The sequence below is a fragment of the Zootermopsis nevadensis genome, unplaced genomic scaffold (assembly GCF_977971745.1).
Source record: "Zootermopsis nevadensis isolate Lab colony 2312 unplaced genomic scaffold, Znev_1.0 Znev_ptg000030l, whole genome shotgun sequence".
Taxonomy (NCBI): domain Eukaryota; kingdom Metazoa; phylum Arthropoda; class Insecta; order Blattodea; family Termopsidae; genus Zootermopsis; species Zootermopsis nevadensis.
In genome coordinates, this window is record NW_028259162.1 from 8696994 (window position 1) to 8711885 (window position 14892).

General features: G+C 41.5%; 1 protein-coding gene across 5 annotated transcripts in view; it reads right to left on the bottom strand.

Moving 5' to 3' along the window:
* LOC110838048 (calcium-activated chloride channel regulator 1) overlaps positions 1-14892 on the bottom strand; it is a 182311-nt gene that overhangs the window by 5136 nt on the left and 162283 nt on the right. For all 5 annotated transcript variants that reach the window (XM_022080837.2, XM_022080836.2, XM_087358818.1 and 2 more), the window contains 8 exons: positions 5595-5859; positions 4879-5032; positions 3978-4190; positions 3069-3411; positions 2137-2469; positions 1574-1801; positions 818-973; positions 131-251 (listed from right to left, as the gene is read on the bottom strand). In XM_022080837.2, coding sequence (XP_021936529.1) covers positions 131-251; positions 818-973; positions 1574-1801; positions 2137-2469; positions 3069-3411; positions 3978-4190; positions 4879-5032; positions 5595-5859 — 1813 coding nt within the window. The remainder of the gene's footprint in view (positions 1-130; positions 252-817; positions 974-1573; positions 1802-2136; positions 2470-3068; positions 3412-3977; positions 4191-4878; positions 5033-5594; positions 5860-14892) is intronic.

Sequence of the window (14892 nt, forward strand, 5' to 3'; positions counted from 1 at the left end):
TGGTTGATTCATAACAATGAATAGTCACAACAAAGTAAGATGTATACTATTAAGGTTTTAAAACTCCAGTAACGTAATGGAAGACAGAACCTGAAGCGTCAATGAATGGTATTTTAGCAAACACACTTACCCCCACCACCTGTATCAAGCAACTCAAATGTCTCCTTGTGCAGAATGGAGCCATTGCTTGCAGGATGAACAGCCGTCACCTCCACCTTAGCACCAAGAACTGGGTAATCTCCACGCTTCACCTACAATAAATCCACTTCCCTTTACAATCCTTACTTTCATGTGATACAGAACAAACTTGGATCGCCAAGATGATATTGAATGGAAAAAGTTAGAAAAACTCTAATGCTACAAGAAAGATCTTGGATTTTAACACTGAGGACAGTCAATGCATTAATACGCTAACCCCTTAAAACCGCCATTGTAAAACTGCATCCACTTTCGCAGTAGTAGTATTTTAAAATTATCAGCAACTGTTACTGTTGTTATCATAACCATATCATAATGATCCTGTTAGCCTGTTACAGTTTCAACAATGACAGAAGCTAGTGGTGATAACAGTATTGGTGAGAACATTTAATTGTTATCAAAAGATCACCTAAGAAAATAGGTTATGTATTAGTACTGTAGGTAACAAGGTGGTGACCATAAAATATCTGGTATAATTTCCAGCCATCTGCTTTGTCTTTGAAGTGTTACAACTAAATGCACAGAGGAGGGGGAAAAATGATGGAAAATTTACACTCTATAACATTTTTACTCCCCCCCCCCAAAAAAAACAAAACAACTATATCCAATATTGGCTTACCTCAGTATAAAGAACCAGTGGGGAAACTGCATGACTGACCCAGGCACGAGATCTGACAACAGGAGCTGTTGAAGACCTTGGGGTTGCTGTCACCTGTACGAAGTGGGGCTGAGGATTCCCAGTAAAGCGCTCAATGGTGTACGTCCATGTACCAGTCTAGAGAACAAATGTAGTCATCTAATACGGACATGTCTATAATATTCTGACATCTCCATCTGTCTATCAGACAGGGTTGAAATATACAAATATAATTACATGTTGTTATGAACTGTGAAATTTCATCAGCACATCAGTCTGTCCTTAGCCCTTACTTGAATCTAATCCATAATCTTACAAACCATCTGCATCTTATCTCAAACATTATTTCCTTGAATTTTCCAACAAAAATGCTGTATGCATTTTCTGTTTCTGCAATGCATACTTCGTGTCTCACAAATGTCATCCTACTTAATCAAGTCACAGAACAATATCAGGCTTACAGTGTATACTATGGAATTGTTTGTGTATAGTTTTCTATTATCTCCCATTAACTCAATTTCTATGCACAGGATTTACAATTTATGAATGATAACATAAGTGTCTAAAATGTTCATAAACATAGTTGAAAGTGCCCCATATCAAAATCTGCTTTCATTTATTTTCTGCCTTTATTCAGCAGTTCTTCTGGCCTACGGAAAACAGTAAAAATAAGCCAACATGTACAGCAGTATTTATCTCTACAGAAGGATATGTATAACGACTGATGAATGAACGTACCTCGTTGATATTTGCAAATAGTGTGAGTAGTTTGACGGCAACCAGAGAATCTGACTGGGCTGAATAGACAACCTGGGATGGACTGACCAGCGAGATGCCTCGTATTAATGGATTCTCAATGTTGTGGGTGAATACAGTGAACTGGGCAGGTTCGCCAAGTGACTCATCAAGCACAAAGCTGCCAGTCACGCTGCTACGTCCATCATCGGACAGTTCTCGCCTATGAATCTGGAAAGTTGGTCACAGTGATGATAATGGTCTCTTGCTGTTAATGCATGAAAATTATAAAATTAAATGCAAGAACAGAAGTTCCAAGATGAATCACAGACAAAACACAGAATGTCAATATTCAGTCACTGTAGTTGTTAACACTATAAGGAAAATAAGTTTATAATAATTCAGTATAGTATCTTTATTGTCAGAAATTTATAAACAAAAGACTCGTATTGGCAATAAATGAACGCCACACCAACACCTGTGAGAGATGGAATCTGCAAAGAACACATTTGTAAAATATTAATACTACAAACTAGACATAACTTTCAACCACATCACGTTCTTACCTCAAGTGGCATACCAGCCATACTGCCCTGATAAAACTGCGTTGCAATGCTGAACATAACATTGGCCAGTTTGAAGTACGTTGACACATACGAAGCAGCGATGTTGTAGCGCTGCTCCTGCACTGTGTAGTATGGACCACCTGTAGTATGTGCCAGATGATCCAGTGGGAGAGGGCGGAGAATGGCTGGGTAGTTGATGGTAGCGATACGAACACCTTCATCAATGGCTTGACTCAGTAATGGCTCAATCTCAATAGAATGATCCATGCCCGGAGCAATCACCACTATAATGGAACTGGCAGGCCCCCTGATGTGATATCGTTCTTGAAGCATCTGGGAAAATATAAGATTGTGAAATGATGGGCTTCAAAGGAAAATATCCAGTTAGATAAAAAAATATTGTAAAACAGTCTGCCTACAGAACAAGTATCATATCGTAATTTTTAGGTTATGGTTGGTTACTCTTCTTACAATAATGATGTTAAAAATAGCTCAACAAATTTTCAGCCTGAACCAAATTTTATGATAAAATTACACGCAAGAACAGGCAATAAATTGAATTAAACTTTTGAAATGAATTGAAATGAACATTTTGTAATGATACATGGATGATAAGGAAGAGATACTGTAAGACAAGATAGAGTTCGATGAAATAAAATTGAGAAGTCAGCAGTTGATGAAGGGTTTTGAATGATTACTAGAATGAGAAATGACAATGATGCAGGAATTTCATGTACAGAATGAAAACAAATAAACTGTTTAAATGTTTATTTACAAAAATATCCCGTACCAGTAACAGGTTTTTACAATTCAAGAAAAAAAGTTAAACTCGACTTCATATCTTTATTTATGGATGCCCGGTAGTTGCATTCAAACAAGAGACACATCTCTGTGTAATAATACGAGCCCAGCAGAAGAGATGGGGAACTTACATCAAGTGCCTGCCGGATACCGCAGTGGAGACACGCTGCAGAATGCGAGTCTCCTGGAGTGAATGGAATATTTCCTGATATCTGACTCCTGACATGGTTGTTGAGTGGAGACAGTGGCAAAAGGCGATGTCCTGTCGTATCATTGCTGAGTACAAGTCCCACCTCAGTGTTGGCTGGAAGGTCATGACCTGCCCACTTGCGTACAGCCAATCGCAGGAAAGTCCATGATTCTCGTATGAGCATGTCTCTGGTGCCTTCTATCACCAACACATACCTTGTCAAGAGTCGCTTCTTGTAATGAAACACTGGTGTTGTATTTGTTACAAATGATGAATCTTCAATACTGTGAAAGGGAAAAAAAACATTGCATCCAAACTACTGAACAAGATATTCAAGAATCAGGGATATTTTATTGGCATCAATTATTTTTAATTTTGTTTTGGTAAATATACATTATACTGAGACATTTTTTTAAATAATACCTACAGATCATAAGGAGCCATTACATTTGTTAGACATGCCAAATTCAATAATGATCTTTTGAGAAATATGAGAGATTTAGATTTGCAATGGACCAGTACATATCAAGATCAGTTTTGCATGATAACTTTTGGTATAAATCCCTAATATTACATTTCAATTAAAATCCTTACATAGTTTTGGGGGTACAACATAAAGACTGGCAAATCTTAGGTAACCAACCAACTCCACCGTGATTCATTAGCGCTCACAATAGCTTTCCAATGGTCAATTTCCATTGCCATTTTTGGTACAGTTGAGCAACAATGGCCTTCGACAATATCAGTACAAAAATGACCTAAGGATACTGTTAGAACATTTTTAACTACTTCCTGCAGGTAGTGATAACCATGTCATATGACATGTTGCGACTATCACGATCCTACTTACCTGTTGACAAAGTCTGCGTGTTGTAGGATCACTTCTGACGTACTCCTGCGATTACAAATGAGGTTATGTTTTGTTGGAGCATATCTGTTGTGAGTGCTTGCATCGCAGAACCTGTTCAGCTGGGGGGCTTCTGCAGTGAACATGATAGATGAGCTAGCATCTGGGTGCACCAGTTCACTGATGTTGTACCATGAACCTGGGTTCTCACATATCCTAAACATTAAATACATTCGGTTAACAACATTGTTTTAATTATAGTATGGTGTAGCATGAAATATGTGTGAGACAATGGTGACTGGTTATATATACGCTATATAATGGTGCTGAATTAATTGCAGATTATTTAGCATCAAATTGGGTGTAAATGCCTATTGTTAGGTTCGTGATTTGTGTAATGACTTCAGTGGCGCCCTCCACTGTTTGTTTCTGGCGAGAACATTCATCGTATCTCAGAAATGTTCTGTTGAGATACTAGTACAGATTAGAACAAGTAAAATCCAAATTCTGCTAGCAGCATGTTTCTTGTTGTAAGGTGCCATCTCAACAAGACTCACTTTAACCAAGGAAAATAATTAAATACTTCAGTCAGGACAAGCAGTGCCCCTGCTGAGAACTGATCTTGGTACCTAGATATATTATGCTCAGCCATCCCACCTTGTATAATGTCAGGAGGACCGGGTGTGGAAGATATTGTCGGAAGAGCAGGTGTCAACAATGTAAATTCTACAGGCAAGAGCACAGAGACTACCAACTTCATGTGGTGTTAACGACTTGGTAACCTTAATTACCCACATGGATATGTCAGAACAGCCTATGCTTGGCAGGACTGAAAATTCGGCGATTCCAAAATGATCCGTAAAGTGTTCATTTTCAAGTGTCCCTGTTATGGGATTATCCTTACCCCATATCCTGGACTGGAATATCTGAGCAGCCAGTGACTTGTTTCTGGCCACGATCATTCTGGTAGCAGATTGGATAAACTGGATCCGACTGGTAACCAACTTCATCAAATACACCATAGTGATATTTAACCCACTGCTGCACAAGCAAGCGACCTACAAATAAAAACAAATATTTTAGGTTTATAAAATCTTACCATCATTACAGTGTCTGGCTACGGATTGGACGATCGGGGTTCGATCCCCGACGAGGGCAGAGGAATTTTCCTCTAGCTTATGCGTGCAGATCGATTCTGGGGTCCACCCAGCCTCCTATCCAAAGGGTACCAGGGTCCTTTGCTGGGGGTAAAGCGCAACTGAGGCATGATGCTGACCACTTACACCCATCTTGTGCCGAGGTCAAGAATGAGTAGGAGCTATTTCTCCCCTCCCCCCCCCCAAGCGCCTACATGGCGTATAGTGGGACGGCTTTACTTAACTTTACGAGTGGTAAGCCTCCTTGGGTGTTGGGTTGACTTATTATTGTAAAAGAAAACACGAACATTCATCCCCTAAGCTGGATTTGAACCTTTGGCCACTGTTAACTGAATTCGGAGATAAAAGTAATTTAACTCAAAATTCGACGTCCACCTGTAATGTAAGCCAGTTCATTTCATTCCCCGACAAAATCCGTTTTTTTGTTCTTTAGTTGTAAATGGACAATTGTGAAGGTAAGTACCAATATTCTGGAGCCTTCTGTAGCTGAGATGGATCATATCACCGACTTGTCCACATCCTTGCGACTGCTGTGTCCACGGTGCGTTGCCGAACACGGGATGGGGCACCCCAACCGAAATATCCGGCAGCTCACCACTTGAGCCGATGATAGACCGGGCTAAGCAGTTTGAGGGCCATGTGTCAGGTAGCAGCACCGTCACAGACCTCCAGTACGCCCTGCCATCTAGTGACTGGTGTAGAAACTGCGACGCTTCAGTCATGGACATCTGTTGGAACACGTATGTACATTAATTGCAGAATGCGAATGATCCCTGGGGACAGGAGTACATCGTGTTGGTCCCTGCGGAATAAATAAGCTTATCCAGAAGATCGTGCTGTGGGAAATATAGTATTCATGAGTGTGGGAAATGCAGTATTCATGTGCTCACACCAAAGTAACGAGGGAAAATAAATAAATAAATAAATGCAACATTTTGGTTGGAACACCTAAATTGAAGACAAAATGTGTAAAACTTTGGCGTAGTTGGAGTAATCATATACATTAAATGTATATTTGATAAATAGATTGTGACGATACGGACTGGACTAGGACATGATATAGAGTTTCATGATCAATAATGCAATGAATAAGAGCATTAAACAGGCTGCAATCGGCACTTCAACTTCCTTTCGTGGTTTTCAGAATTAATAGCAATTTCTACATTGGCAGAGCTGTATTCCAAAAACTAGCACCAGTTCTGAATGAAGATAACTACACCCAAACTTTTCTATTGAAAAACAGATTAAATTGTAGGTTTCGTAAATTATCTGGTATTAGTAATCTACCGAATCTATCGCATTTTGAAACTGAGCTTTCGTATCACGACCAGCAGACGTCACTAATTGTCTTCGAGATTTACTGTCCTAAAGTAAAAATAGCATCACAGCAAATACGAGCCGACCGTTCTAGTATCAAATGGTCACGTGCAATGTTCTAATTGCGTCATGGCTGTACTTTCGAAAATGAAACGGAGATTTTAGAAACACTTTAAAAGGACCAAGGCCCTTATCGATGACAAAAAGAATTGCAACTTGTCTCTTCCAGGCTCAGATCCAGCTATAGCATGTTCCGTAACAATGTTCTGTGTAGACTAATATGTAAGATTACGGAGATTGTGTTTCTAAGTCTTAATATCGATCGCTGATTATTCACAGCAACCCGCGAGCACTCTACGTAAGATGGCGTGCAAACAATGACAAACAAATGTTTTGTGTTGAAACTTCAACATGTGGCATTCTTGGGCAAGAACATTTAACAAGAATTACACATACATAAACACGATCGCGTAGGAACAAGGAGCCCACAATTTTTCTGACACACAATCGCGTGGCGCCACCGGTATAGAACAATTCTTCAGCATCACCGCGATAACGACCTTTGTTGTAACGTAATGGTCCCAAACTAGGTGTCGTAAAATGTACCAGTTCTCTTACAGCTTAGGGTAATGCCGCATCATACAATGAAGAATGGGTTTTTGCTTATTTGTACACAATTACGGGACACTCGATGTGTATACAGAGTCGGGAATCCGAACGTGTTTAGAGCTGGTTCCGAAGGATTGGTAAGACTGATCACTCCGTTTCCTCCCTGAATGGCTTCTGGATTCTCACGGGACATCAAAGAGACGCTGACTGACGAGAACGTCCCCCTGGGACAAAGACCATGGGAACGTTCCATGCGTCTGTCGTAAATATACAACAGCCAGACGCTACTGGCGAAAGACCCAGTTACTGTGACTCCTCACGGTAAAGTAACAGACCGCCATATTTAACACAGTAACACGCCCATCATTACATGCAGGAGCGAGAAGACATTAGTTCTTATCGCATGTAATCAAGATCAGTGACATAGGCTAATGACATATGCCAGTAATTGGACTGGCTCCAATTCCACATGGAGGAATTTAATATAAGGATTTTTTTGCGAGGAAGGAAAGAATGCCAAGCAGTGCTCGGGATACAGTTTCATGTCTGTGTGACGTTTCGCGAGTTTGGCACACACTGGTCCGAACTTATTTGCATCGGGGGTCATGGCTCCTGGGCTCACTGCGTGAGACATGGACGAGGCTGCTTTATGAGAATCATTTCCTGCACTCCTCAGGAGACCCTCTGTTCTGTTCTCTCTGTGCAGACGGCGCGTCACTGTTACCAATATAATGTGAGCTTTCATAACTTCTGAGAACATTTCCCCGCGACGAGGGTAAGAAACAGATAACAAGTTCAAAAGAACGTAAAATAGCTTCGTTCAAACAAAAAGGGTTTAAGTTATGTTTGTTCTTCGGCAACGGCTCGATAATAAAGTTATACCTATACCCCACGAAGCAAAACTAAAATACAAGTGATTTTCGTTACTGTTATATTATTTTGTTGTACAGCAAACTTTCTTCTAACGCGGATTCGATTATACGCGTGAAAATAAATGCGAAAAATTAATGTGTTTATACGATGAGGTGGAGTATGATACCTGGCTTCGTACTAGCATTTTAATACCCGACATTACATTGACAAAACCCAGCCATCTCCAAATTCACCGCCGTGAAATTCTCAAATCTTACATTACAATGGTATTTTACTTTGCATAACTTCCCATCCATAATTTCCTTTAATACTTAACTTTCATATGATAATTATATTACACAGTTTCTTCATGGTTCTATTGTTTATCTACTTTGGTTTCCACGGCCGTGTTCCTGTATCCCCACTAATCCCATACAATACCGAGTTCGTCCAACGCGGATTCACCCATCGCGCTGCTTTCGAGGAACGAGGGTTTACTGTGCTGAGGTTTATGTTTGGCTTTAAGCTCCGGAGAACAGCCTGACCCTCGCGAAAGGAATTCCAGGGCATATATCGTACAGGGGGGGTCGCGTAAGAACGGTGACAAAGGTGACGAACATAAAAGCTGTATGTGGCATTGGCTTGCACTGACGAAATTACACTTCGAAAGAAACAACGCAGAATGTAATATACTGTTCCATCCCACATCTCGTAAATTTACCGATGTCTTGGTTCGGACTTACAATAGGCCATAAAAATCAACTCCTTTCGCTTAGAAAAGCGAGCGAGGGACACGCCGTCACTCATATGAAGCTTCGTCTTTATGACAAGGGACATTACACGTAGCACAAGTCACATGCTTCGTTTTACATGAAGGCGGTATACAGAATGTGTGTCCAGTGGCAGAAACAAGCAAACATTAACTGATATTTGGAGAATGTTTAAGCCAATACCATCACAGATTAATAAACTTGTAAATATACTTATTTTGCAGTCGCAGTGTTACTTCCCTACTTTCCCCTAAAGCATATACTGTATCACATTAATTAGATAGGTCCACAGAACGTAGCTGAAGAAAACACGTGTGTAAACACATGATAGTTAACAACGCAGTCCAACTCGATTACATTGATCAGATGGGGAAAAAATGGTTGTCAGTGTGTTCAAAGGAAAAGGAATAGAAGCAAATACGATATTTAACAGGTGGTATAAATAGTTACCGTCATATATCAATTGGACGTAACCCGTTTATACACTGGTAAGTCAAGTATGTTTGTGGAAAAGAGCGGAGAAGAAGACGTCAGTAAAAGGCAATGACAAAGAGACATTCATTGAGTTCACAGAAGGACGTGTTTTTTTTCATTCTGGGTGAGACCCAAATGCGAATGAAGTCTCTGTGAACTGCATGGGGGTGGGGCCTCCACTTCCTTCGAATAGGGGACGTTTTAGGGGTTCTTTCCTGTAGAAGCTTCTTCAATCGATATCACAATGCGCAAGGCATTACACACACACACAATTGGGAGGACAGGTATGGAGGACAGTTATCCAAACTTCACGCGTGGGAGGGAGGTTTATGGACGATTCGATCTATGCCCACTCCTAAAATTCAGAGTGGCTTGACAAACTTTTGCGTCTACCATTTCGTTAGGGAGAAACGTTTTATGATAACGCGGTCTATGTTAAATCTGTGTTTAGGCTTTGCAAGCTGGCGATTTAGTGGTGAATTGTTAGGAGGAAGAAACATGCCGTGTTATAAGTAGGTTTTGAGGTTCTCACGGCCGTGAGAACGTGGATGGCTATCTTCTGGGTTGTAGCACCGTGTAGTCTCGTAAACGTTTACCAACGTTAAGAGGTCCTTGTTGCGTCCATCATCAGGGCGGTTATACCGTGTTATGATTCTACGGCCTGTCTCGGCGTGTTTCTGGACGGAATGAGTGAAATCATCACAAACCTCAGAGAGGAGAAGTGTCTCTGTACCGAAATTCGAACTAGATATTCCCAGAATACGAAGAGTTATTACAATGTGGCTACCCGATGGTAGCAGGGTCCTCATTCTCCTCAACAGAGTGGCTACATAGCTCCACATAGTTTGCAGTATTTACTTTCATTTCCATTAAATGCTTACTGTCACAGCGTTACACACAACAGTTACTCGACTCCTACTTAACAATAGTGAAGTTCATATTTTACTTGATATTTCGGAGTTTTGGGGTCAAATTAATGTAATTTAATTTCTTGGGAGAGGGGATAAAGTGAGATTTAACCCGGAAATAACGCTAAAGTTGGGAATTAAGGACCAGACGAGAAAATACATTTCAAAGCGTTGCCAGAAGGCTATTAAAACTTGCCCCTACAAGACTGCAGAGCAGAACCCACGAAGGAGGGAGGGTTTGCAGACAAGCACGTAGCACCAGAACTTGACCTCCAGCAGCCATATGGCTGAACAGGAAGTTTTCCGTAATGATCCACAGACATGGTCTGCTTCGAATTAACGAGATCCGGATAAATCTACTGCTGCGCTCCTGAGATTCCTATGATGTTGCTTGTACAGACTGACTCAAAACAAGAAACCTGCCGCAGTGTTAAAATTAACGAAGACCTCCATCGTCTCTATAAATTACGGCATTAAACAATATTATGTAATCTCCAAGTATGAATATTTATCCTTTTGAGAAAGCAAGAATTCGTGAAAGTTTACTGGGGCGTAAAGTTAATTGGCCAAGTAATTTAAGCAGGCAATATGTGGAGAGTAGTCTGTCCCAACTATCGTTACAGCCACGTTCCCTGTATGTGAGGTCAGGGTTGTTACAGTGGTGTAGAGAAAATAGTGAGGCCTCTGATACTCTGAACAGAAGTCCGGGCGTCCGGGTTGTAGCCACTCAGTTCACTGGCTGGGTTAACAGGGCTACGAACTAAATAAACTGATGTAGAATCCTCACCGATAATTGCAATCTCTAACTACACCCCTCGACTTTCATTCTGTTGAACATGATTATCAAGTCTGGGCATTACCTTTCAGGGTTTCTCAGAGGGATGGCTGGCTGCTGAAACCCCTAAAGTAAGGGAAAGGGAGACTGGGTATGATAATTAGAGGTGGTCGAAAACACGCCAGGCACCAGTACCCAAAGTTCGTAGTGCAACAGCGAGTCTAGTAAAGCGATGGATAAAAAAATCTGTGGTCATATGGCTGTAAATTAGCGTAGCAGGGCTTCAATAACAGGCTTGCCCGTGTGAAAAACATAAATATAACTGACTTAATTTAGTTCATCTTCGTTTTCCGTTTGGCCTTCATCTAAAATCCAGTCTTGCGTAAGTGCGAAGTGCCAACAGGACTGACCAACTGACTTGGTCATAAGAGGTAGTTGTCATCTCCACCATCAAGTAGACGGGTTCGGTCAGTTTCTGTCGTAGTACACAACACACTCATCGCCGTGAAAACCTGAAATCTCGTCAGGTCAATTAGCAGTAATCATTGCTATAGTCTATACGCAGGATACTGTCCTCTGAAGACAGTCGTACTGTTGTTACACTTCTTTGCCTGGGAACAACAGACTTCCTCGGGTAACGTTTTTACAGTTCATGGGCTAACAGTCGATGCCCACGCAACATCACGGTCCACGTGACAGCTTCACCACCTGTCGCGGGGGGCTGTCACTCCCACCCCTTCAGGCCGCCGCCCTGCCAAAGAGATAAATGACTGCTGCTGCGCTGCTAAGGTCTTGCAGACTAGGAAGCTGACAGTGGCCGAACAATGCACTCAGTGAGGGCACGAACCCTTGATCTTAGATCGTCACTTGACTGCTCCGTTTACATACTTATACAAATTAAATATCATTTACCACGGAAAAGAGTAAACACATGTGACTCACTCTGAACTCGTTAAGTATCGGGAAATGTCAGTAGCAGCCACGAATCGAGTGGACAAGGTCTCTGCACAACGCGTGCAGTGGATAACTGTGATACCTCGTCGGGGTTTGTGCTCCAGTTGTGCACAGTTGCCCAGGAAACACGTGGTGCCCCTCGTCTACTGCACCGCGTTGTGCATCCACCGGAGTGAGTTTCTTGATGACAGGCGAGGACAACGTCAACTGCTTATACAGTTATCTCAGTTACTGAGTGCAACTGGAAGTGACACTGATCAGGTTGTCAATCGGGTAACGGTGAAGTTGCCCCTGCGTCTGTGCACCATAGCATGGGCATATAGAGGGCGTTAAGACACAGCTCCTTGCATCATAAACCCCCTCGCCAGTTCCAGGTAATGAAGCTCCGTGGACAGGAAAGCCATGCAGACGGACAAGGAAATTCTCGGTCTGGACACTGGCCGTAGGAAGTCACTGCTTTTCAGAGTCCGGAGGTAGACTGTTTATTTACTTTGCGATGCTAAATCAACTGTTGAAAGTAGTGCCCAAATATATATACGCCCATACAACGTGGAGATTCCTGGTTTGTAGCTTGTCAGTTTGTTACTCGCCTCTAACGTGAGCGAACAAAACCTTACTTCCCGTCGTGTGTGTGTGTCTGTCTGTCACTTTTTTGCGATAATAGGAACCAAAGTCATTGTCGGAGTATATTATTACAACGGACACTAAGCTCATTACTGGCTCACTATTACCTCGGATCACATCACAAGAATGCCATAGTTGCCTGTTATTCATATCTAGTAAGAGTGATCTGAGTCCACAGTTCCTTTGAGTTGTAATCATCAATGCAGCAGCTTTCTGGCGTCATTGTGTTTTGCGGTGTAAAGAACACCTTTTGAAATTCAATGGTTCTTAATGACAGATTAAAATCTGGAAGTGTGATTATGAGTGTTTACAGAAGGGTAGTAACATGCAGCATGCGTTAGAGAGCCAAAATACGAATGTAGTATTTTGCTGCCTGTGTCAGTATTCGTGTAGAGAAACTGGGTAAAACCACGAGGAAACCTGAAGGTCCGTGGTTTATCGAGAGCGTGCTCTGCGGTCAGACCGGTTACCTCGCTGTGCACCTGACGGCCGATTCTCGTGTTACTGCGTTCGCCATCGGCAGGAAGACGCAGAGTTGTCGCTTCCAGCAATAGTGCTCCAAGTGCAGACGAACTAACGAGATTTGGAATTAGATGAACTTCCCAACTCATTCAGGACCTGAGAGTTACTTAGCTGTTCAAAGAATTGGCTTCTTACGTTTCATGTGCAAGCAAATTCTTGTGTATTACTATGTAGATTTTCAGTTAGCACACGCACAAAAGAATAACAGCAGCTATGCAAAATATTTACACATTTCGATTTGATGCAGTCAACATCACGTTTTGTGTTCTTTAATTCTGAGAAATTCGTTTCATAGTTACGGTGCCTTCTTCCTTGACATAGTCTATTATTTCGTATTGACGCTCTGGCGTGAGCGGAAAACACAATTTGGGCTCGAACGAGTTGTGAAAAAATTACACATGATCCAAACACACTTCCGCCCCTCTCGCTCGCAAGGTCCGGTGCGAGTCTGTGCCTTATGGCTGATCAGCGTGTAAGGGAAATGTCACTTCCTGTACGACAGAATCCAGAAACCCAAGAAAGCAGCTCCGTTTTTTGTATTAATTTGCCTGGCACAAAAGAAGCGTGACACGACGGTAGCTCGTTAATTAGACGAGTTTATTTACAGCTTGGGACAAGGAGCGGTCTGATTCCCATGGTTATCGTGACCGAACAAGATATCTGGAGCACAAGAACGCTGCATCGACTAGTTAAGTTAAATAGTGTACATTCCTAGTATTGTTAAACATGAAGGTTACTCATAAAGAAAAGACAAATTGACGGTTCAACACAATACAGGCTTCTCTGCTTTCACAAGTCTGTTACTCACGTAACGAGTATTCTAGGCGTCATTTTATGGAATATTTGGCAGATTCTGTTTTGTTTGAAACGCTTTCTTCTTATTAAATTAAATTAAATTAAATTAAAATACCTGAAGCTATTTCAGTTATATTACTTTCAGGTACAGTCTTACCACTTACATAAGGCGGCTGAGATACGCAGGTAGACCTGTGTGTATACTGCTCTTTTCTACAAGTCTTAGAGTTAAGTACTAAACCCTTTTTTAAGTTCATAAACTTCCTTTATACAAATATTTGCAAGACATTAAAAAAGCGAAACTCCATTTTGAAAGATTCATAACGTTGACCGAAACATGGGGACGCGCTCACCTATGTACACACATCAAAACACAAGGGACTCGGGATATGACCCAAAAATACTCCTCAAAAGAATATTTTTCACCATCACAATACATTGTTTTCAGCTCATTCCACATTTACCCCATTAACGTTTAGATCCAAAGCTAGATAAACCATTTAACCAGGTTGTAATGAAAAGCACGACCACCTAAGGCATGGTAATCGGCTTTGGAATTGAATCCCGGACCTCTGGATTGTGAAGCACTTTACGTCGGTCACATCAAAACCTTCAGTAGAATATGCTTTGGGCAGATCTGGTAATTTTAGAATTAGACGTCAGAGCAGAAAAAAACCACTCAGAGTGATATGTTTAGAACTCGAACCCTATACCTCTCAGTTACATGATAGAGGGAAGCAGAGTGACTTGGGTAGGGGTTACCACAGGCAAAGGGCTGGGGTGTAAAAAGTTTCTCAATTCTCCGAGGGGAGTTGATTTTGTATGTATTCATAAACTGCACCCCGAAAAAGACAGCTGGTGATATTTCTCCGTAGAGGCACATAAAGGCAAAAACGGCTTATGTGTGCATATGCTCAGACATAAAAGTGTTTTGCACAATGAAAGACAAACATTGTTATCAACGTTTCTTCTGCGTACCTTAAGCCAATAGGCGTACACGAACCAAAACCAAGCATCACACTGGCGAGTTTCGCAAAATGACAGGAAATCCAACGTCTCGTTTATGATGAACGACACTTTTATGGATTAAAATTACCACGAACTATGAATCTTCTCACTAGCAGTTTGTATTTCATCATGGAAGCCCTGGATTTCACAGAC